The sequence below is a fragment of the Chiloscyllium plagiosum genome, unplaced genomic scaffold, assembly GCF_037043375.1.
Source record: "Chiloscyllium plagiosum isolate Xiang-an unplaced genomic scaffold, Cpla_swu_hap1 HiC_scaffold_31, whole genome shotgun sequence".
NCBI classification, from domain to species: Eukaryota; Metazoa; Chordata; class Chondrichthyes; order Orectolobiformes; family Hemiscylliidae; genus Chiloscyllium; species Chiloscyllium plagiosum.
In genome coordinates, this window is record NW_028270169.1 from 62826785 (window position 1) to 62850534 (window position 23750).

General features: G+C 41.5%; 1 protein-coding gene across 6 annotated transcripts in view; it reads right to left on the minus strand.

The window, feature by feature from the left end:
- The window catches only part of LOC122564179 (protein CASP-like), a 632323-nt gene that overhangs the window by 314723 nt on the left and 293850 nt on the right, over positions 1–23750 (minus strand). For all 6 annotated transcript variants that reach the window (XM_043718862.2, XM_087977575.1, XM_087977578.1 and 3 more), the window contains exons 4-5: positions 23582–23660; positions 2532–2669 (exon numbers count right to left, since the gene is read on the minus strand). In XM_043718862.2, coding sequence (XP_043574797.1) covers positions 2532–2669; positions 23582–23660 — 217 coding nt within the window. The remainder of the gene's footprint in view (positions 1–2531; positions 2670–23581; positions 23661–23750) is intronic.

The window sequence follows — 23750 nt, forward strand, 5'->3', positions numbered from 1 at the left end:
GGATTCACACATACAATGGCAGGAGGCTTCACCTACTCCTTCCACAGTTGTAAAGGTTGCACCCAACTTGTCACAATCAGCTGACATTTTTACAAAATAATTTATATCAAACAGATATATCATGATAGACAGATCAATGGGATTTTGTATCATTTTTGATGATCAAAGGACTTACACAGTTTCTAATGCAATGAACTGGTTATATTATAGTCTACATTCAGCATCAGCAAAAACTGCAGTACAATTTTAGCAAGGAGTGACGTAGGCAAAATCAAGACTGTGTCCACAGTAGTTCAACTTTTCATTGCTGAATTTGAAACTGAACTGATAGCTCCTTGAGGAAGTCAGTTGAAACATCTGCAAACTTCCCCGGATAGATTGAAAAAGCAGCTTGCCATGCTCTGAAGCATATATCTGGGTCAAACAATGTGCCGGTGCATGTAGGAAATGTGTTATTGTGCTCTATAATTTGGTGGTAAGTGACAAAAATCCTTTAAGTATGACTAATTGTTTTCAGAGATCAATCATGGCGGAAAATTATAGAGAGAAACTGATGTATTTTAAGTTTGCTGAAAAATCACAGATCATAGAATCCCTATGGTGCAAAAAGAGGCCATTCAGCAAACTGAGTCCACAGCAATCCTCCAAAGAGTATCCCACCCAGACTGAGACCCTCACTCTATTCCCATAACTCACATTTAATTCACCTGATTTGCACATCCCTGGACATCACTGAACAATTTAGCATGGCCAATCCACCTAACCTGCACATCTCTGGGAAGAAACTAGAGCATCTGGCAGAAACCCACACAAACAAAGGGAGAACATGCAACCTCTACACAGACTCCCAAAGCTGCAATTGAACTGAGTTTCTGGCGCTGTGAGGGAGCAGTGCTAACCACTGAACCAATGTAAATTTCTATTTTTACTGCCAATCATGCTTCCTTCTCTACAGATGCAACAATTGATTTCCCAGTGTTAGTTTTAATATTGAGGGCACTGCAATTAATGTTGATATTTTTGAAATACTTTGTGCTCCAGGCAGAGGCAAACTTTGGTTTTCAATGCATGTTGTGATCCATTTGTCCACTTTAATAATCTATAATCCATAAAGTAGCAGCTAAAGGATGCACAAAAATGTGTTCCTTAGTTTTTGCTTGACACAAAGATAATGAAACTGTTACCGACCTACTTAGCTTTAAAAACATTCAATGAGAAGGCCTCAACTACTTCACTGGGCAGGGAATTTCACAGATTCACAACCCTTTGGGTGAAGAAGTTCCTCTCCAACTCAGTCCTTAATCTGTATTCCTGATGAAGGACTTATGCCCGAAGTGTCAACTCTCCTCCTCCTCGATGCTGCCTGACCTGCTGTGCTTTTTCAGTGCCACACGTTTTTAATCTGATCTCCAGCACCTGCAGTCCTCACTTTCTCCTAAATCCCTAATTTTGAAGCTTTTCCCTCTTGTTCTCGGCTCACCTGCCAGTGGAAACAACCTCCCTGCTTCTATCTTATCTATTCTCTTCATAATTTTATATGTTTCTAAAAGATCCCACCTCATTCTTCTAAATTCCAATGAATATAATCCCAGTCTACTCATTCTCTCCTCATAAACAAACCCTCTCAACTCCTGAATCAACCTAGTGAATCTCCTCTGCCCCCCCCCTCCAGTGCCAGTACATCCTTTCTCAAGTAAGGAGACCAAAACTGCATGCAGTACTCCAGGTATGGCCTCACCAGCACTCTCTTCACACCTGTAACACACTTCTCTGCTTTTAAACTCAATCCCTTGAGCAACGAAGGACAAAATTCCATTTGTCTTCTAATTACCTTTGCACCTGTGAACCAACCTTTTGAGATTCGTAAACAAGAACACCCAGGGTCCCTCTACACAGCAGCATGCTGCAAGTTTTTACTGTTCAAAGGTAGTCAACTAGGGCAAAGTTTATTCTGTTCTTGATGGGAAAGAATTACAAAGTGATGTTCACTGAGCTATAAGGTAAGAAAATAAAAACAGTAGTTAGAAGTACCTTAGCTGTTGAAATTAGAAATGACGGATATGAAGGTATACTTGTCCAATATTATGAAGGACAACCTGAGAAAAAATTGTCCATAGAATGTTGAATGATAACCACTGTCCCAAACAGAATATTTAGTCAACATTACAAGTGATGTCTACTAATTGGTGTCTAGATATACAAGATAGAGTGTAGGGCTTTTGTAGTGCAGCAGTAGTGTCTGTGCATCTAAGCCAGGAGGCCTGGGTTCAATTCCCACTTGCTCCAAAATAACATCTCTGAACAGGTTGATCAGAAAATATCTATATGGGGTAACAAATGGAAGTTGGGGAGTTACCCTGGTACGGACAATAAACTCACTGCACAGACTCTGTGTCTCTTAGATTCTAACCAGGCTCCTCAAACAGAAACTATTAATATCATAGGTCATATAGGCAATGATATCATACAACCATGAAAGAAACAACCAGCATTTACAGATGTAATATGAAGTGGAAGTTTCTAATCCTTACCCTGATTCTTGACTTCCGCAAACTCTTTGTTGTACTCCTCAAGCGTTTCCCGCAGCTTTTGATTCTCTGTTTCAATATCATGCATACGTTGGACTTTGAGCTGGAGTTGTTGTCCTAGATCTAACGCTTGAACAGGATCTACAAAGCAACAACAGAAGGGAAAATCATCACAGATAATCAGACATACTAGAACTGAAGAAATCATTCCGTACATGCTCCACTCTCTGTGTGAAAAAACTGCCATGTAGGTCCCTTTTAAATTTTCCCCCTCTCATTCTATGCCCTCGAGTTCCAGTCAGGTCCTAAAGGACATATTTACTAGAATGGTCTACGGCAAGGGGTGAGGAAACCAACAAAAGGAAAAACATACGTGACACCAATTGTTAAAGTTCACTTGAGAATGTAACTTTATAAAAATTCTGTGATTTACAATTGAAAGAACTGAAATCAACATGTTCATTCTAAAAGATGAGTGACTTAACAAACAATCCAGGTCTTTTTCAATATATAATTTCTGTTATATCACACTGTAAACTTTTGCTATAAATTCTGTGTCTTACGATCTTATACTCCACAACCACCTTATGAAGGAGCAGCGCTCCAAAAGCTACTGCTTCCAAATAAACCTGTGGGACTATAATCTGGTGTTGTGTGATTTTTAACTTCATACACTCCATCTCCAAATCATGACTTCTTAAGAATTCCAATCATTTGGTCAGGTATGATTTGCCCTTCAAGCAGCCATGCTGACACAGCCTGATTATATGACATATTTCTAAATGCTCTGCTATTACACAATACTAACATTTTCCCAATAACAGATGTTAAGCTGATTGGTCAATAGTCACCTGCACTTTGTCTCCTTCATTGTTTGAAAAAAGGTGCTACATTAGCAGTTTTCCAATCCTCCAGGACCTTTCCAGCATGTAAGGATTTTTAGAAGATTACTACCAAGGTAGCCATTATCTAAGTGGCTACTTCCTTTAGTATCCTTGGATGTATCATTTCAGGTCCAAGAGACTCATCGATGTTTAGCACCATTTAGTTCCCTAACAAATATTATGAGAGAAAAAGTAGTATATTTATTTTCTTTATGTCTTTTGCCCCTTAATTATTTTGGAATGCTACTTGTGTTTGTACTCTGATGGAAATTATTTATTCAACTCTTCTTTCATTTCCTTGCTTCCCATTACTTCCTCCCCGGCCTTATTTCCTCAGGAGCATATCTTCATTTTGGCTTCTTTATATATTTAAATAAACTCTTGCCAGATGTCTGAAATTACTTACAGATAATACTCAAAGTTTATTTTCTCCCTCTTTACTTTTTTCAGTCATCTTTTCATTTGCCTTTAAAACTTTTCCAATCCTCTGGCTTACCACCAAGCTTTGCCACTTTGTATATCTTTTCTTTCCATTTGATGCTATCCTCAACTTCCCTGGTCAACCATGGTTGGTTTATGCTCTTCCTAGAAACTTTCTTTCTCAATGGGATTTTCCTTGTTGTGAGCAATAAACTATTTTCTTAAATGTCCATCATTATAATTCAACTATCTTTGCTGCTAAACCCTCGCAAATCAACCTCAGCGAGCTCTACCCTCATTCCTTTGTGATTACCGTTATTTAAGTTACTGCTGTTTCTGACCCATGTTTTCAGCTCTCAAATTTAATGCTAAATTCTGTCATGTTATTGCAACTGTTTTTTTTTAGGATATCTTGTACAACTTTGTGATTGTTTATTGAAATTGCCTCAATATACACCATCAGATCCAAAATAGGCTGATCCCTAGTTAAAGCCATAATATAGTTTCTCGGAAATTATCCCAAATATACTTTATGGATCCTTATTTGTGGCTACCCTCTGTGAATGTGACTTTCAAAATCTACACGAAGATTAAAGTTTCGCAAGATTAACATTTCGCCTTCTGTAAGTGCCCTGATTATCTCCTGATTTATTCTCTGTCCTACCATATAGCTACTATTAGGGTGTCTATAAACTACTATTACCAGTGTCTTCTCCTGTATTATTTCTCACCTCCATTCACATTGATTCTATATCTGTAAACTCAAGGTCATTTCTTGCTATTGTATTTATTCTATCCCTCAATAACAAAGTTATGCACCACTGTTTCCTTCCTGCCCGTCCTTTTGAAAAGTCGCATACTTACTAATCTCTATTTGAGCAATCAACTTATTGACCTTGTTCTGCACACCATGTGCATTCAAGTAAAGGGCCAATATTTTGCCTTTTTTTTTTATTTATCCCCCTTGACCTGATTTGTTGCTGTTCTTCTATGGTCGTACACTATGCCCCCTTCTTGTCCCACTCTGAGTATTGTCATTCATATATGGATACCCTACAAAGCAACCATATTGTTTTGCTCTGTAGCCTATATTTTCCCTCTCGCAAACCCTTCCCCATTTAACACTTTCTACCATTTACTGCAAGGCAGGAAGCAGAGGGTAATAGTGGAAGGATGCTTGTCGGACTGGAGTCATAGAGTCATAGAGATGTACAGCATGGAAACAGACCCTTCGGTCCAACCTGTCCATGCTGACCAGATATCCCAACCCAATCTAGTTCCACCTGCCAGCACCCAGCCCATATGCCTCCAAACCCTTCCTATTCATATATCCATCCAAATGCCTCTTAAATGTTGCAATTGTACCAGCCTCCACCACTTCCTCTGGCAGCTCATTCCATACACGTACCACCCTCGGCATGAAAAAGTTGCCCCTTGGGTCTCTTTCCCCTCTCACCCTAAACTATCCCTCTAGTTCTGGACTCCCCAACACCAGGAAAAAGACTTTGTCTATTAATCCTATCCATGCTCCTCATCATTTTGTAAACCTCTATAAGGTCACCCCTCAGCCTCGGACACTCCTGGGAAAACAGCCCCAGCCTGTTCAGCCTCTCCTTATAGTTCAAATCCTCCAACCCTGGTAACATCCTTGTAAATCTTTTCTGAACCTTTTCAAGTTTCACAACATCTCTCCGATAGGAAGGAGACCAGAACTGCACGCAATATTCCAACAGTGGCCTAACCAATGTCCTGTACAGCCACAACATGACCTCCCAACTCCTGTACTCAATACTCTGACCAATAAAGGAAAGCATACCAAACGCCGCCTTCACTATCCTACCTACCTGCGACTCCACTTTCAAGGAGCTATGAATCTACACTCCAAGGTCTCTTCATTCAGCAACACTCCTTTGGACCTCACTATTAAGTTTATAAGTCCTGCTAAGATGTGCTTTCCCAAAATGCAGCACATCGCATTTATCTGAATTAAACTCCATCTGCCACTTCTCAGCCCATTGGCCCATCTGGTCCAGATCCTGTTGTAATGTGAGGTAACCCTCTTTGCTGTTCACTACACCTCCAATTTTGGTGTCATCTGCAAACTTACTAACTGTACCTCTTATGCTCGGATCCAAATCATTTATGTAAATGACAAAAAGTGGAGGACCCAGCACCAATCCTTGTGGCACTCCACTGGTCACAGGCCTCCAGTCTGAAAAACAGCCCTCCACTACCTTTGAGCCAGTTCTGTATCCAAATGGCTAGTTCTCCCTTTTAGATTAGATTACATTACAGTGTGGAAACAGGCCCTTCGGCCCAACAAGTCCACACCGACCCGCCAAAGCGCAACCCACCCATACCCCTTACCTAACACTACGGGCAATTTAGCATGGCCAATTCACCTGACCTGCACATCTTTTGACTGTGGGAGGAAACCGGAGCACCCGGAGGAAACCCACGCAGACACGGGGAGAACGTGCAAACTCCACACAGTCAGTCGCCTGAGGTGGGAATTGAACCCGGGTCTCTGGCGCTGTGAGGCAGCAGTGCTAACCACTGTGCCGCGGTGCCGCCCTTTATTCCATAAGATCTAACCTTGCTAATCAGTCTCCCATGGGGAACCTTGTCGAATGCCTTACTGAAGTCTATATAGATCACATCGACTGCTCTGCCCTCATCAATCCTCTTTGTTACTTCTTCAAAAAACTCAGTCAAGTTTGTGAGACATGATTTCCCACACACAAAGCCATGTTGACTATCCCTAATCAGTCCTTGCCTTTCTAAATACATGTACATCCTGTCCCTCAGGATTCCCACCACCGAGGTCAGGCTCACCGGTCTATAGTTCCTTGTCCTTACTGCCCTTCTTAAACAGTGGCACCATGTTTGCCAACCTCCAGTCTTCTGGCACCTCACCTGTGACTATCGATGATACAAATATCTCTGCAAGAGGCCCAGCAATCGCTTCTTTAGCTTCCTACAGAGTTCTCGGGTACACCTGATCAGGTCCTGGGGATTTATCCACCTTTACCCATTTCAAGACATCCAGCACTTCCTCCTCTGTAATATGGACATTTTGCAAGATGTCACCATCTATTTCCTTACAGTCTATATCTTCCATATCTTTTCCACAGTAAATACTGATGCAAAATATTCATTTAGTATCTCCCCCATTTCTGTGGCTCCACACAAAGGCCGCCTTGCTGATCTTTGAGAGGCCCTATTCTCTCCCTAGTAACCCTTTTGTCCTTAATATATTGGTAAAAACACTTTGGATTCTCCTTAATTCTATTTGCCAACGCTATCTCATGTCCCCTTTTTGCCCTGTGACGAGTGGAGTGTCTCAGGAGTTGGCACTGGGCCCATTGCTGTTTGTTATTTATATCAATGATTTGGACAAGGATGCACAAAGCATGATTTGTATGTCTGCAAATGACCCGAAAATAGGCGGTACTGTGGAAAGTGAGGAAGGTTATCAGAAATTGCAGCAGGACATTGAGAAGCTGGGGAAGTGTACTGAGAATGGCAAATGGAGTTTAATTTGGATAAGCATGAGGTCTTGCATTTTGGAAAGTCTAATCAAAGTAGGAGTTTCATGGTGAATGGTAGGGCCTTACAGAGTGTAGTGGAACACAGGGACTGTGGAGTTCAGGTGCATGAAACCAAGAATGGGAAATGAAGATTTCAGACTGGGAAATAAAGGCGGCTTTTGGCTCACTGGGCTTTATCAGTCAGGGCATTGAGTATAGAAGTTGGGAAGTTATGTTGCTGTCGTACAGGATGTTGGTGAGGTTGTACTTGGATTATTTTCTTCAGTTTTTGTCACCTTGCTGTAGGAAGGATATTATTAAAGAGTGCAGAAGAAATTTTCAAGCATGTTGTCAATGGTCTGAATTGTAGGGAAAGGTTGGGCAAGTTAGGACTTTTTTTTAGAGTGGAGGAGAATGAGGAGGGATCCTACAGAAGCACATAAGATCATGAGAGGCAATGATAGGGTGAATGCACTCAGTCTTTTTCCCAGGACTAAAGGGTATCAGTTTCAAGTTAGAGGGGAAAGAATAAAAGGGAAGCTGAGGGGCAAAATCTTTTACACAGATGGGAGGTAACATATGGAATGAGCTGCCAGTGGAAGTGGTTGAGACAGGTACATTAACAACATCTAAAAGGCATTTGGACAAATACATGGATAGAAAAGGTTTAGAAGGATCTGGGCCATATGTAGGGAAATAAGGTTAGCAGTGACGGACATTTTGGTCAGCATGGACCAGTTTGGGCCAAAGGCCCTGTCTCCCTGACTCTATGAGAACCTCCTCCCTTGACCTATCAATGTCATTAGTACTAGGATGGATGATAACCGGATCCTTCTTTTCCCACCTCTTCTCCAGTCTTGAGATGTTCTTAAGTCTGGCACCGAGCAGGCAACACAGCATTCGGGACTCATGAGTAATTTTCCCTCAAGGCTGAGTGTCATGCTCTGAGAGTTCGCATACTCCAATCAGTGTGCCAAAGCCAGTTCCAGCACTGACTTCTGATTTTAGAAGTCACTGACACACAAAGACTTCTGCAGTCTGCACAGAAAAGTAAGGAATTGGAAGAACAAAGCTCATGGCTGCAGAGAACTGTATCTGTCCCAGATGTTCCATCGTCATATATTTACTCTCTTATTTCAGTCGTCCTTTCACAGTTGAATCATGGATCAGAAGCAGCTTAAAGGACAATATCCTGCATCAAATACTTCTGGATGTGGTACAAAATCAAAATCTCAACTTCTAAGTTACTTTTGCTCTTTTTTTCATTATTGATTTTTAATTAGCCCTGCTAGTCCTCTGCCAGACTCTCCTGCAAGCGGCCTGGAAACTTTATTTTCTAAATCAGTTGGTTCACTTGCAGAATAGTGGCCATGAGCCTACAACCTTAACCTGGTACTGACATTGTATGCTTGTTTACTTGTTGTAAAGGAGGAATGAGCAAACACTTGCTGAGGACATGCCTGACACAAAAGTACATCTATACAATATAAAAACTAATCTGACATGTGAGAAAAATAACGATCCTGTGATTGTTCCCAAATATCCTGATTTGGCTATCATGACAACAATGACAACTCAAAAGTACTTCATTGGCTAAAAGTGTTCAGAAGAAAAGCCCAACATAAATACAACAAAATCAGAAAGTACTTGAAATGCTCAGTGGGTATGATGATGATGGGTCATCATCCACCTAAAACATTCAGTCTGTTTCTCTTCAAAGATCTAACCTGATTTGTTGAGTATTTCATGAATTTTCTGTTTTATTTCAGATTTCCAGCAACTGCAATATTTTGCTTTTCTAAATAAATGCAAACTTTCCTTCTTTTTAAAAAAAGGCATTAATGACAACAATTAATTGTACTACACATTCTACAAATTCATGCAGCCTATTGCCTTGCCTTTTTTTAAATAACAAATGCAAATTTAAAAATATCTTTCCCCAAATATTTTCTAACAGATTGACAGTGTCCAAGTGGATCAAGCTTGATCCTGATTGAGGCACATGTGTTGGCACTACAACAGCGTTCCAGTAGCTCAGTGGTTAGCACTGATGCCTCACAACACCAGGAACCAGAGTTCAATTCCAGCCTCGGGCGACTGGGTGTAGTTTGCATGTTCACCTCCCCCTCCACCCCCTAACCCTACCATGTCTGCATGGGTTTCCTCCAGGTGCTCTGGTTTCCTCCGACAGTCAGGTGGGTGGTTGTGTCACTTTGCCCATTGTGTCCAGGGATATGCAGGCTCGGTGAATTACGCATGGGAAAAGCAGCATTACAGGGATAGGGTAGTGGGATGGGTCTGGGTGGGGTGCTCTTCAGAAGGTCGGTGTGGACTCAAAATGCCACATGGCCTGTTTCCGTCTGCAGGGATTCCGTGAGCTGATCCAATGGGAGAGGAATGACCAGTGAGAAAATCATCTGCAAACTTGCCACAGTATCTGAACCCAAAAGTCACGACAATCTGTATTCAATCTGAGAGGAAGACAGTATGGGAACTAGGGGTCAAGATGCCTTTGAAATTACTTGTGAAAATCCAGAAGCTATTTTTACAGAGGAGAATTACTGTACAAGATAACTTTTTGTGTATAACAGACAGGCTAATTAGGCTGTCACTTTTAATAAGAGGTATGTGTAAAAAAATTGAGATTATTGTTTTAAGGAGTAAAATTGGGAATTGATAATGATCTGTAAATGTGACAGATGAGGATTGATGCTTTTTTTAAGATACTAAATGGAAGACAAATGAGGTTAAAATAATGCACGTTAGTTTATTTTCAGATCAACAATTATACAACAATCAGTCCCTGCATTATAAGCATTCGTTTTTGAAGGGAATGTATTTACTTTGTTACGTACAGCCCAGAAAGGAAAGACATCCATTTTACAGTGCCTTTCATGACTACCAGTCTTCTCAAACCACATTACAGCCATTGTTTGGCTTTTTAAGTGCAGTCACTGTTATGATGGAGGAATCCATGCAACAGTAAGCTCTCACAAACAGGAATATGATAATAATCAGATCATCTTCTTTTGTAATGATTTTGAGGAAAACATGTTGATCAAAACACCTGGGATAATTTCTCACTCTTCTTCAAAATAGTACCACGGGATCTTTTATAGCCACTTGGGAAGGCAGAGGTACCTCGTCATAACCCAACACCCAAAGGACAGCAATTCTAATAGTGTGGTATTCCCTCAGAATGACACTGGAATGTCAGCTTTGAATTTGGTGCTCAGCTCCTGATGTGGGATGAACTCTGTGACTCAGAGGAAACAGTGCCACCAACTGAGACAAAGCTGACATATAAACTTGAGTAAAGGAACATCAGCATTTGTCATCCAAGGCAATGAATGCAGTGGCCTATACTATTGAAAGATCCCCACCCAAAGCGTAAAGGCTAATAAATCAGGTTGGTTCCTTTTGAGCTACCTGCACCATTGGGAAACTATCAAAAAACCATTTTGCCATTTTTATAAAAAAACAGAAATTCAGCAGTTATGTCATCATCTATGAAGAGAAACAGAGTAAATGACTGGAGTCTTGTCTGATTTCTTCAGAACGGAAGGCCACATTAATTGTGTTGCAATTACAGAAATTGCAATGAATACTAAAAGATTATTTCTGATTCAGAAACAAAGGCTGAGCAAGCTTGGAATTAAAGAGTTGTGTAATTCTCATGTTTCAATCTATGTTATAATTTTAATGATAATCGTGCAGTTACTATTTACATGTGGCTGCATGTTAGATAAAAGGCAAGTATAAATCAAGAGGCATAACTTTCCTGACTACTGTTGCAGACAAATACCCACCGCTGTCATTTATGCCGAAAGGGTTCTTTATTTTTATACGGGTGACTCAGTGGTTAGCACTGCTGCCTCACAGCGCCAGGGACCCAGGCTTTGCCGACAGTCTGTATGGAGTTTGCACATTCTCCCCATGTCTGCATGGGTTTCTTCCGGGTGCTCGGTTTTCTCCCACGATCCAAAGATGGGCAGGTTAGGTGAATTAACCACACTAAATTGTCCACAGTGTTCAGCGATACATAGATTGGCTACATTAGTCAGGGATTAAATGTAGGGGAACGGGTCTGCGTGAGTTACTCTTCGGAAGGTCAATGTGGACTTGTTTCCACATTGTTACCATCCTGTAGGGGTTCTATGATTCTATGAAATACATGATACTAAAAAAAATCACAATGTGTAAGCAATTCTGCAGATATGCCTCACTAACGTGTTCAGGAGAAGTGTTTGCATACAAACGACATTTGGATGCATCACAGTTGCACTCAAACTGTCAGATTTAAACTTTGGTGAATATTAGGAAAGTAGAACCTGGGGAAAACATGAAGACAGTTGATATTTGCATACAGCAGGGTTGCATGCTATTTCAGCTGAATTTCAGCTGAATATAATTTTACAAACATTGTATTCTTTATAGTTGACACATTTTCAGTAATTCATGAAACTAAATTTTACTAAAAGTGCCTATTACCCATCTCATCTTTATTGTTACAGTATCTGGGGATAATTTAACAGAAGAAACAGAATTATTTTCATGGAAATGCAAGTTAACTACATTTTCTCATCAGCAATGAAACACGTGAATTCTAAACATTTTTCAAAATGAACAAATTTTAGTATTTCCCAAGAACAATTATTATTATTTTTAAATATAAAGGCTCAATTTTTCAATTATAACATTTCTATGATGCTGCTTGCATTCAGAGTTGCATTCCAAGTTTAATCCATAGTTTATGCTGATATCAGTCCTTGATGTCAATGGACTGAATTTTCCCCACCTCTAAACAACATGGGCAATGCTAGATTGTAAAAGTGAGATTCTCATGTTGAAACCAAAAGGTTGATTTTCCACTCTAGATTTGAATGATGAGACAACAATCTCACTAGTGAGTGGCGAGAAGCTTGTTTCCATGTATTTACATCTCATTGCTACCTCTTCTCAGTGCACTGACAAGCAATCACCTATTCTTTCATGGGGCACAGAGAAACTAGATAGCAGCCATTCCTGGGATGGAAGTCAGAGCAGGTCACTACATGCTCCTCTAGTCCTCTATCTTGGACAGTAGTCCCTAGCATCTCAGGGCATGCTCCATGGATAGCACCTACTCAGATGCTCACAACATCTTTGCCTTGCCTTTTTGTGCTTTGCCATCTCGTTCAGAACTTACACACTCAGTACTTATTTTTGGCATTGACACAAAGCCAGGCAGCCTTCATGCTTATCAGCAGTGATCAGTTGAGGAGGTGGAGATGTTGCAGTGTGCTGTATTAATGTCATGCCTACAGTATGTTAACAGCAGCTTATGCAGCAAACACACTTTACATGCTTCAAGCAAATGCCCATGTCTCAAAGTCCTTGGGCAAGTCAAGAAGGGAGTGTCACCACAGTCAGTCAAGGGCGGCATCTCATCGCACTCCGGGTGCTTGGATAAGGTCAATCACCTGGGTGGGGTGGTCAGGATGAGATCTGTTTCACTGCAGTACTGGGATTGAACTATTATCAGTCCCGTAGATCCACTGCAACCAGCACAAAGATTAGCAGTCATCAATCGATAGTCCAGTCACCCTTCAGTCAATTGCAGGGATTGGACGCAATGTGCTGGAATGCAAACTGGATAATAATCGTGAACAGAGACAACTCAACATATAAAGTGGGAGGTGTTAGTGCACTGGAAGAACATAAATTACTATGGGAAAGAGAGAATCATTGACAGTTACCATTATGCTGGCTTTGACAGGGAGACAATGCAGTACGAGATGGTCATAAATTAAAGCAAATGGGAACATGTGAAAGCTCAGATCTGATGAGGTCAACAGTGAATGCAAAGAAGAAAGGAATATGAATGTTCAGAGGTGCCCTAGGTTGAGCCTGCGACTTACTCAGCAAAGAGTGATCTGTGTACCTTTCTATCCTTGTGCGAATCACAAACGTGTGATGGAAATGGAAAATAGCTGGAATCTCAGCCTGAGTTTTTGGAGTAAGTGTTTTCTTTCTGCCTGAATATGCAGGCTCTATTCATGAGCAATGTGACGCTCTTCAAAGAGCAATTTCATTAACCAGCTACTTAAATGATACAAGTTGATACAAGTTGAAGATAAACAAAAGCAGAAATTGCTGGAGAAACTTAGATGATCTGGCAGCATCTGTGGAGAGAAAGCAGTGTCACTGTTTTCAAGTCCAGTGGCCCATTTTCTGAGAAATGTCATGAACTCAAAATACTAACTCCATTTTCTCTCTACAGATGCTGCCAGACATCTGAGTTTCGCCAACAATTTCTGTTTTTGTTTGTTTCAGATTTCCAGCATCTGCAATTCCTTGTTTTATTTACACAAGTTGAAGTAATCACAGTACACTGCACGAGTAATGCTTACAGTGTTCAACAATGCCCTGGCCATAAGTAATCTTTACCACATCTTTGGTAATTTCAAATTGACCACGGTAATCTTTGTGAAACCATATTAAAAGTTTCACCTGCAGGACATAATTCACAAAGATCATCCAAGGTCTCACAGGTTATACAAGGGATTAGAGCTGATTTCCTTTCACAATGAGCTGTAAGCATTTGTCAACATGTGCTTATATGCATTTTGCCTTTCTGGGTAATGGGGTTCAGTAGTCTTGCCACACTTACAATCTCATACTTTGTTTATACTGCATGGCTTGTGCTGTACACATCAGAATAAGGTCCACTATGTCAAAGGTCCATGGAGAGGAATTCCATAGCTGTCCTTTTCAAAGTCCTTCATGTCCCTGTATGGAGGACTATGCTAAACTGTCACTTGGATGTGACGGTAACTGAGCAGTCAGAATTCACACACAGGTTACTGGAACTATGACCAATGGATCCAGCCACAGCAGGAATCTGTACTGTAGCCACAATGTGACGAAGGCAAAGAGAAATTGAGAAGGAATGAAGTTGTAGCTAAAGGTCCCTTCAGGACGCACAGAAGATATGGGAGGCACCAAGACCATTGTCCTACTTGCAAGTTCCTTTAGGTAAGCCAAGTGTGTTGCCATCACAGACCAAGAATGCCTTGGGCACCATCAAAGAACTTTGCTAGCTGCTAGCGCCAGACCTATAGGGATGGCAGCCATTCTAACCCTTGGTCAATAAAGTGACAAGAGGGCTATATGTTAATGTAATTGGCTGCTTCCAAGGATCCATTAGGGGCTTATATGGGATCAGTCAAACTTCAACCAACAAATGCATCAATGCTGTTAGCAATGCAATTTGTGCCAGATCTCTCAGTTTCATAACATTTCCCCATAAAGAGGTCAGTGCTACAGCCTGGGCAGTAGGCTTTGTCAATATATTTGGCGTCCCCTAGGTGCAGGGAAAATATCATATCACAATGCAGCTGTCTGCACAGGCGGGAAGGGTTGCACCTAAATGAAGCCCAGATCAGCTTTCTTGGAGCGGTTTGTCAGTGCTATTGAGAAGATTCAACTGACTTGGTAGGGCTATGGAAACCAGGAGTCAATACTATATAGTCATATCAAAGTACACATAATATTGGTAGGGGCAGAAAGCATGAATTGTAGGCTTTATAAGGTTTTAGATTGATTCAACATAGGAGGGAAAGAGTCTAAGTTGGGATTACTATGCATTTATGGAAGTGTGCAGTGATTAACACTGCTAAGTCATAATGCAAATAGCCGCACGGAAAAATGATGCTGCACTAACAATGGAGGCCTGTCTCAAAGTATATTGAATGTTCCTAGATACTAGGTGTTCTGCAGAAAAACAGAAGAAAGGAAAGCAATTTATTTCTTCTTAATTCTCACAAAGATGAGCGTCACTGCTAAGACCAGCATTTGGTGCCCACCCTTAATTGCTTTTAAGAAGTGGTGAATGCTTTCTTAAACCACTGCAGTCCATCGGGAGTCCTTTAGGAAAATATTAGAATGCAGAAGACAGGATGTCCCAGAGGAGGACAGAGTCTAGTTGGAACTAAAATGATGCAGTATACAGGCCATCAACATATTGAGAAACAGATTTATTCGGAATTTACAGCAAATTACAGAATTATATCATAACTCTAATGGAGTATATTAATCATATAGACTGGGATAGTAGTCATATAAAGGAATGAGTCAAGAGTGTGGTGCTAGAAAAGCACAGCCGGTCAGGCAGCATCCAAGGAGCAAGAGAATCGATGTTTCAGGCTTAAGCCCTTCATCAGGAATCTCCAGCATCTCCAGTCCTCACTTTCTCCCATATAAAAGAAAGAGACAAGCAAGGGATCTAAGTGTGTGTACAAGGGAATTTTATTTACAGAATAATAGGCATTTGAGACAGAAGATATAACACAACTTCATTCTGAGATGCGCCAAGTTGATCAAATGTTAGTAGGGGAATAGTTAGAGGACAATGATAATTGTATCCCAATGTTTAAGTTGGCTATGTAAAAGGAGAAGGAATACCCCAAAATAAGAGCAATTAACGGACGGGAAACCAAACTCAAAGGGGTGAGAGTGGACCAAGCCCAAATAAACCAAAGTCAAAGACTGGCAGAGAAAACGGCAACTGAAAAATTAGGTGCCTTTGAACAAAAAATAATGTGGCTATGGCCAAAGCACAATAGCATGAAGGAGAAAGGGAGGAAATACAATTCAGATCTCTCTAGAAGAATGAAAGAGATAAAAATGAAGTATTAAAAAGTACACTTATGATAAATTACAGAAGCAAAGAGTGAGTGTCAGCCAACAAAAAAGGGAATCCAAAAATTTTCTATTGACCCATAAATAGTTAAAGGATATCAAAAAGAGAAGTGCAGCAGATTAAGGATCAAAAGGTGGATTTATGCATAGAGACATGCCACACCTGAATTTACTAAATAAGATGCTGACCTTAGACCAGATGAAAAAGTAGAAGAGGTGACGGCTCACACTGGAAGGGTTTAAATTTTGATAAGGAGGAAATATTCGATAGGCAGTCTGTACTAAAGGTTAATAAACCACCAGGACCAGATGAATTAAAAGAAATACACAGAAGGAAGCAAGAAGGCAAAGCAGAATTCAGGTCCTATTTGCCTAACCTCCTTTAAAATCAATAATGGCCTCAAAAGACCAGGCCTCTGGGGATGAAGGAGACAGGCACCAGGCAGTAAAAGAGATAAGAATGAGAGGGGAATAGACAACACTGGGCATGGTACAGGATACAGAGAACCAGATAGCACTGTGCATGGTGCAGGCAATCAGACAGCACTGGACATGGCGTAGAGTGCAGTGAACGAGTAAGTATTAGGCTTGGTGCCATGAGCAGTTAAACAGAGAACATGGGGTATGGTGAAAAGTGCAGTGAACCAAAAAAACAATGAGGATGATGTACAGTGTGCTGGGCAGGGTGCGGTGAACCAGACAGCGCGCTGGGCAGGGTGCGGTGAACCAGACAGCGCGCTGGGCAGGGTGCGGTGAACCAGACAGCGCGCTGGGCAGGGTGCGGTGAACCAGACAGCGAGCTGGGCAGGGTGCGGTGAACAAGACAGCGCGGCTGGGCAGAGTGCGGTGAACAAGACAGCGCGCTGGGCAGGGTGCGGTGAACCACAGAGCGTGCTGGGCAGGGTGTGCTGAATCAGACAGCACGCCGGACAGGGTGTGCTGAATCAGACAGCACGCCGGACAGGGTGTGCTGAATCAGACAGCACGCCGGACAGGGTGTGCTGAATCAGACAGCACGCCGGACAGGGTGCGCTGAATCAGACAGCACGCCGGACAGGGTGCGCTGAATCAGACAGCACGCCGGACAGGGTGCGCTGAATCAGATAGCACGCCGAGCAGGGTGAAGTGAAGCAGAGAGCCTGCTGGGCAGGGTACAGTGAAGCAGAGAGCGTACTTGGCAGGGTACAGTGAACCAGAGAGTGCCCTGGGCAGGGTAAAGTGAACCAGAGAGTGCCCTGGGCAGGGTACAGTGAAGCAGAGAGCATGCTGGGCAGGGTACAGTGAAGCAGAGAGCCTGCTGGGCAGGGTACAGTGAAGCAGAGAGCCTGCTGGGCAGGGTACAGTGAAGCAGAGAGCCTGTTGGGCAGGGTACAGTGAAGCCGAGAACGTGCTAGGCAGGGTACAGTGAAGCAGAGAGCGCCCTGGGTAGGATATAGTGAGGCAGAGGGCGTGCTGGGCAGGGTACAATGAAGCAGAGAGCACTGGACATGGTACAGGGTGCAGATTGCATTGGGCATGGTGGACATGAGAACCAGAGAGACCTGGGCAGGGTGCGGGGCATAAAGATCATTGGGCATGGTTCAGGCTGCACAGAGCCAGAGACTATTCAGCATGGTGCAAGCTGCAGAAAACAAGAAAGTATTGGGTATGGAGCAATGAACCAGAGAATGCGATCTCATGGAGAGGGATAGGAGCACACTGTATCGGAAACTATTTAATTAGGGGAGAGGGAATTGCAATGTTATTAGGGAGGAACTGTGGAGCAAATTGAACAAATATTCTCAGAGAAATGCACAAACAAAATATGGAGGTTGCTTAGCAAGCACTTGCGAGTGCTGCGGCAAGGTAGGGATGGTAGGGTGAAGGAACCTTGGATGTCTAGTTAACAGAAAGAAGGAAGCATACTTAAGGTTCAAGAACCAAGGATCAGACAAGGCCCTAGAAGGTTACAAGGTAGCCAGGAAGGAACTGAAGAATGGACTTAAGGAGAGCTAAAAGAAGCATGAAAAAACCTTGGTGGGTAGGATTAAGGAAAACCCCAAGGCGTTCTACAGTTATGTGAAGAACAAAAGGATGCTCAGAGTGAGGGTTGGGCTGATAAGGGATAGCGGACAGAACTTGTGCCTAGAGTCAGAGGAGGTAGGAGAGGTCCTTAATAAATACGTTGCTTCATAAATTAAATAGTGAGCAGGACTCTACTGGGACATTGTCCTTTGTGAGGTCAGTGTGAAATAGGCTGATATGCTCAAACATGTTGATGTTGAGGAGGAGGATGTGCTGGAAATTTTGAAAAACATGAGGATAGGTAAGTCTCTTGCAGGCAGACAGGATATACCCATAGTTACGGTAGGAAGCGAGGGGAAAATGGCGATGATCTTTGTGTCCCCATTGTCCACTGTAGATGATGGGAGGGTGGCAAATGTTATTCCCTTGTTTAAGAAAGGGAGTATGGATAACTCTGGGAATTACTGACCAGTCGGTCTTACATCGGTGGTGGGAAAATTATTGGAGAGGATTCTGAGAGACAGGATTTATGATTACTTGGAAAACCATAGCTTGATTAGAGATAGTCAGCATGACTTTCAGGGGGGCAGGTCATGCTTCACAAACCTCATTGAATTCTTTGAGGATGTGACAAAACACATTGATTAAGGTAGAGCAGTGAATGTGGTGCATATGAATTTTAGCAAGATGTTTGAGAAGGTTCCCCATGATAGGCTCATTGAGAAAGTAAGGAGGCATGGGATACAGGGAAACCTGGCTGACTGGATACAGAATTGGCTGGCCCATAGAAGACAGAGGATGGCAGTAGGTGGAAAGTATTCAGTCAGGATCTCGGTGACCAGTGGTGTTCTGCAGGGATTGGTTCTGGGACCTCTGCTCTTTGTGATTTTCATAAATGACTTAGATGAGAAAAGGTGGGTTGGTAAGTTGGCCGAGCTCAAAAGGTTGGTGGAGTTGTGGATAATATGGAGGGCTGTTGTAGGTTGCAACGGGACATTGACAGGATGCAGAGCTGGGCTGAGAAGTGGCAGCTGGAGTTCAACCTGGAAAAGTGTGAAGTGATTCATTATGGAAGGTCAAATTTGAATGCAGTTTACAGGGTTAAAGGCAGGATTCTTGGCAATGTGGAGGAAAAGATGCATCGTGGAGTCGACATCCATTGATACCTCAAAGTTGCCACCCAATTTGATAAGGGGTTGTTAAGAAAGTGTGTTGGCTTTCATTAGCAGGGGAATGAGTTCAAAAGCCGCAAGGTTGTCCTGCAGCTCTGTAAAGCCTTGGCTCAACCACACTTGGAATATTGTGTTCAGTTCTGGTTGCCTCATTAAAGGAAGGATATGGAAGAGAGGGTGCAGAGGTGATTTATCAGGATGCTGCCTAGACTGGAGGGCAGGAATTATGAAGAAAGGTTGAGTGAGCTAGGGTTTTTCTCTTTGGAATGAAGAAGGATGAGAGATGACTCGATAGAGGTGTACAAGATGATGAGAGGCATAGATAGAGTGGAGAGCCAGAGACTTTTTTCAGAGGGCAGAAATGGCTATCACGAGGGGGCATAATCTTAAGGCGACTGGAGGAAAGTTTAGGGGAGATGTCAGAGGGAGGTTCTTTACACAGAGGGTAGTGCATTCATGAAATACACTGTCAGTGGTGGTAGTAGAATCAGATACATTAGGGACATCTAAGCGGCTCTTGGATAGGCCATGGATGATAGTACAATGAAGGATACGTAGTTAGATTGATCTTCAGATAACAGATCGGCACAACATTGAGGTCTGAAGGACCTATACTGTGCAATACTGTTCTATGTTTCTAACACTGGGCATAATGCAGTGAACCAGAGAACACTGGGCATTGTACAAGTTGCAGAAAAGCAGACATGGCACAGGGTGCAGATCATATCTGACATGGTGCAGGCTGCAAGAATCAAGAGAGCACTGGGCATGGTGCAGTGAACCAAACACCATGAGGCATGGTGCAGACTGCAGAATACCACAGAGCTTTGGGCATGGTGCAGGGTGCAAAAACCCAGACCACGTTGGGCATGCTGAAGGTTGCAGAGAACCACAGAGTATTAGCATGGTGCAGAGCACCAGAGAGCACAGTGCAGGCTGCAGTGATCCTGAGAGAAGGGGACAATGTTCCAGCATGCTCTGGCACATTCAGGATGGATTGAGTGAGACTTGATGCACCAATCTAAGTGCCAAATCTGAGAATAGAAGTATTGAAGCTCTTTCAATCTTGATGAAGCACTTGGGTGGAATGTTGGGTGATGTTAACAGTGTCTGAATTACACACTGTTCTTCAGGACTTTTTCTTTACCTGATCTATATAAAATACAGCAAGAGCAAATATTTTATGTAATACGTTGAAAGAGCGGAACTAAAGTGATTGTCAAATCACATGTGCCAGCTACAAGTAAATCTAAACACTAACTACTGAAAATATCTGATTACTACTTTCACTGCTTTGCAACTATTGGCACACTGATAAGAAAGTCTAAAGGAAAGCAAATAAAGTGAAATGTAACTAAATAAACAGAGGAAAATTTATAAGAGAATGAGGAAAAGTGGGAAAAATGGGAACATGTGGAAATATACTGAAGAGAAACCAAGAGAGGAAATGGGGGACACAAAACAAAAAGTCAGAAAGAGGAAAGAAATAGAAAAGTAAGAGCATAATGAATAAAAAATACAAAAGTAGAACATTGGTTCTCTTTTCTTTTGCAGTGGACAAAGGTAGAAGGCAAAGGTGGTGCAATCTAAAGGAATCGGCAGCAAAACTAGGTTCAATTCCAGCTTCGGGCAACTGTCTGTGTGGATTTGCACATTCTCCCCGTGTCTGCGTGGGTTTCCTTCGGGTGCTCCGGTTTCCTCCCACAATTCAAAGATGCGCAGGTCAGGTGAATTGACCATGCAAAATTGCCTGTAGTGTTAGGTGCATTAGTCAGAGGGAAAATTCTTCGGAGGGTCAGTGTGGACTGGATGGGCCAAAGGGTCTGTTTCCACGCTGAAGGAATCTAATCTAATCGAACTGAAAGAGTCCCAGAGTCATTCAGCATCTAAACAGATCCTTCCGTCCAACTAGTTCACTCTGTGTTCCAAAACTAAACTATTTCCACCTACCTGTATTTGGCCCATATCTCTCCAAATCTTTCCTATTCATGTACTTATCAAAATGTCTTTTAAACATTGTAACTTGTACCTGCATCCATCACTTCCTCTGTCAGTTCATTCCATTCACTAACCACTGTGTGTAAAAAAAATGTTGCTCATGTCCTTTTTGAATCTTTCTCCTCCCATCTTACAAATATGTCCCTTAGCTTTGAACTCCCCCACCTGAGGGAAAAGACCTTTGTTATTCACCTAATCTATGCCCCTCATGATTTTATAAACCTCTATAAGGTCACGCCTCAACCTCCTACACTCCAATGAAAACAAGTCCCAGCCTCTCCTTATAACTCAAACCCTCCATTCCTGCCAACGTCCTGGAAAATCTTCGTTGAACTTTCTCCAGTTCAACAATATCCTTTCTTTATCAGGGCGATCAGAACTGAACACAGTACACCACAAGAGGCCTCACGATATCTTGCAGAACCTCAACATGTCGGCCCAACTCTGATACTCAAAAGGTCTGAGCATTGAAGGTAAGCACGCCAAACAAGTTCTGAGAAATAAAGAAACTACAAAGAGAGAGAGGTGAACAGAAATGGTGACGTATTGAACATTGTAAAGGGAAAAAAATGAGAATATGAGCAAACAAAGGGAAAGGAAGAGAAATGGTACCAACAGCATGGAGAAAGTCGCATTAAGATAACAAAATTTACCATCCTTAAAAAGGCAAACATCTTACATGTTTCTTGGAGCCTATTGTTCGCTGAGCATCGACCATTTGGAATGGAATATACATTTGATTCTTAATCTGCATAATGTCTACTTCCCAGACACATTTGAATAAAGGCAAGTTATCCAATAAAGCAAAGTTACAATATCATATTCTATATTGTTATAAATTTACAGGCATTATACAATTTGTCTGTAGCATTACTTTTTGTTCTCTAAAAATAGTTTACATTGGTAAAAATTAAGTGAGACGAATAACCAATAATATTTGGTGTTGAAATTGCCAGCAGATTGTATTCTCAAAAGCCAATACAGTTGCAGATTGCACATAAACATCTGGAAGATCTCTACTGCTATCTGAAGAAACGGTAATATGGATAACTGCATCACTAGCTCCCAAAGATGACGAATAGATCCTTGTCGTGTACATCCGTACACAGCTTATCCAATGATGTCACAGCTTCAGATGTGTTCCTGACTTGGAGAGTTGGGATCTTAAGAGCTAATGTAATTAGACAATCACTAAATTAACTCAGCTGCTGCATTAAGAGGAATCAGCTGGAATTTATTCATACAGCAATTAATATCGCAATAAGGGAGTCTATTACCCAGCCAACATGGCTGTGTTTTCTAAAATAAGTAGCTGATCAGAACCATGAGAAATATATTCTTTATTCTGCATTTCTTTTAAACTTTAAAATGAGAAATAAGCTTTTATGGAGTCACACACAGCTGCACTCTAGGTCAGTCACAGTCAATACAGGCTGCTTAAAACAATATTTTACTCTAAAAACCTTAGAACTAATACGGTTGTGCTCGTATTTCAAACATATTACAAGCTTGCAATGTGAGTTATCATGATGAGAACTCCTAACCACAGCAGCTATGATTTACTGAGTGGTTCGCCTGCTGACCTACTGAGACTGGCTGGGAAGAGCACAGAGGAAAACAAGGAACAGAGAAATTTGGATCAGAACTCTATATAAACACAGTGCATAATATAACATCACAGACATTAAGCCCCATGTTCTTGCCAATACAGTTAGGGGAAAAAAAACATTGAAGATTATACAATACAGAAACTTTAAAAAAAATTTGAATAAGGTGGAGTGTAAATGGTGCTGACAATGTTGTAACTAAAATAATAAACAAAACACATACAAATACATAGACATCAAAACCTGCTGTTTCTGCATGAATAGTATGGGAAATTCACATGGTTGTTTAACAGATGCCATCTGCAAATTTTCTTAAGGGCTCTGAAAATTATAAAATCTTGCTAGCGCTTTACCTAAACTGCAGAAAACAATTTACATCAATATTTAAACTGAAATCATGGTAAAGGAACATCTCTTTCACCATGCCATTAGATATTTCTGGAACGATAGTGGAACTTAATGGACACAATAAAAATCAAGCAGATGCCTTTCCCTTTACAATATCAGCTCAGCTTCAACATTATGTGCCTCAAACTGCCATGTCTTTTTAAACCGCAGTTGGTCATAGTGAATCTTTTTTTTTATTTATACCAGCTGTCCATTGTAAATGATTTCAGATCAACAAGATTTATGCCTGAGCTAATTTAGAAATCAAATTCCAGGGAGAGCAAAAGACAAAAACAAAACATTCCCAAAACTAGAGAAGTGACAGGAAATAGGCTGGCCCATGTCAGAAACTAAATTCTGGAAACATACCTGGAACATCAATTAATCTTTTGTAAACATTTAAAAAGGCTGCCTCTGCTTCTTTGCTTCTTTTACTTAGGGCGTCGATCTGAAACAAACAATAAAAATATTCATTAAAAAAACCCATTACTTTTTCCTTAAAACCACAGACATTGACTATATTTTAATTTAATTTTAA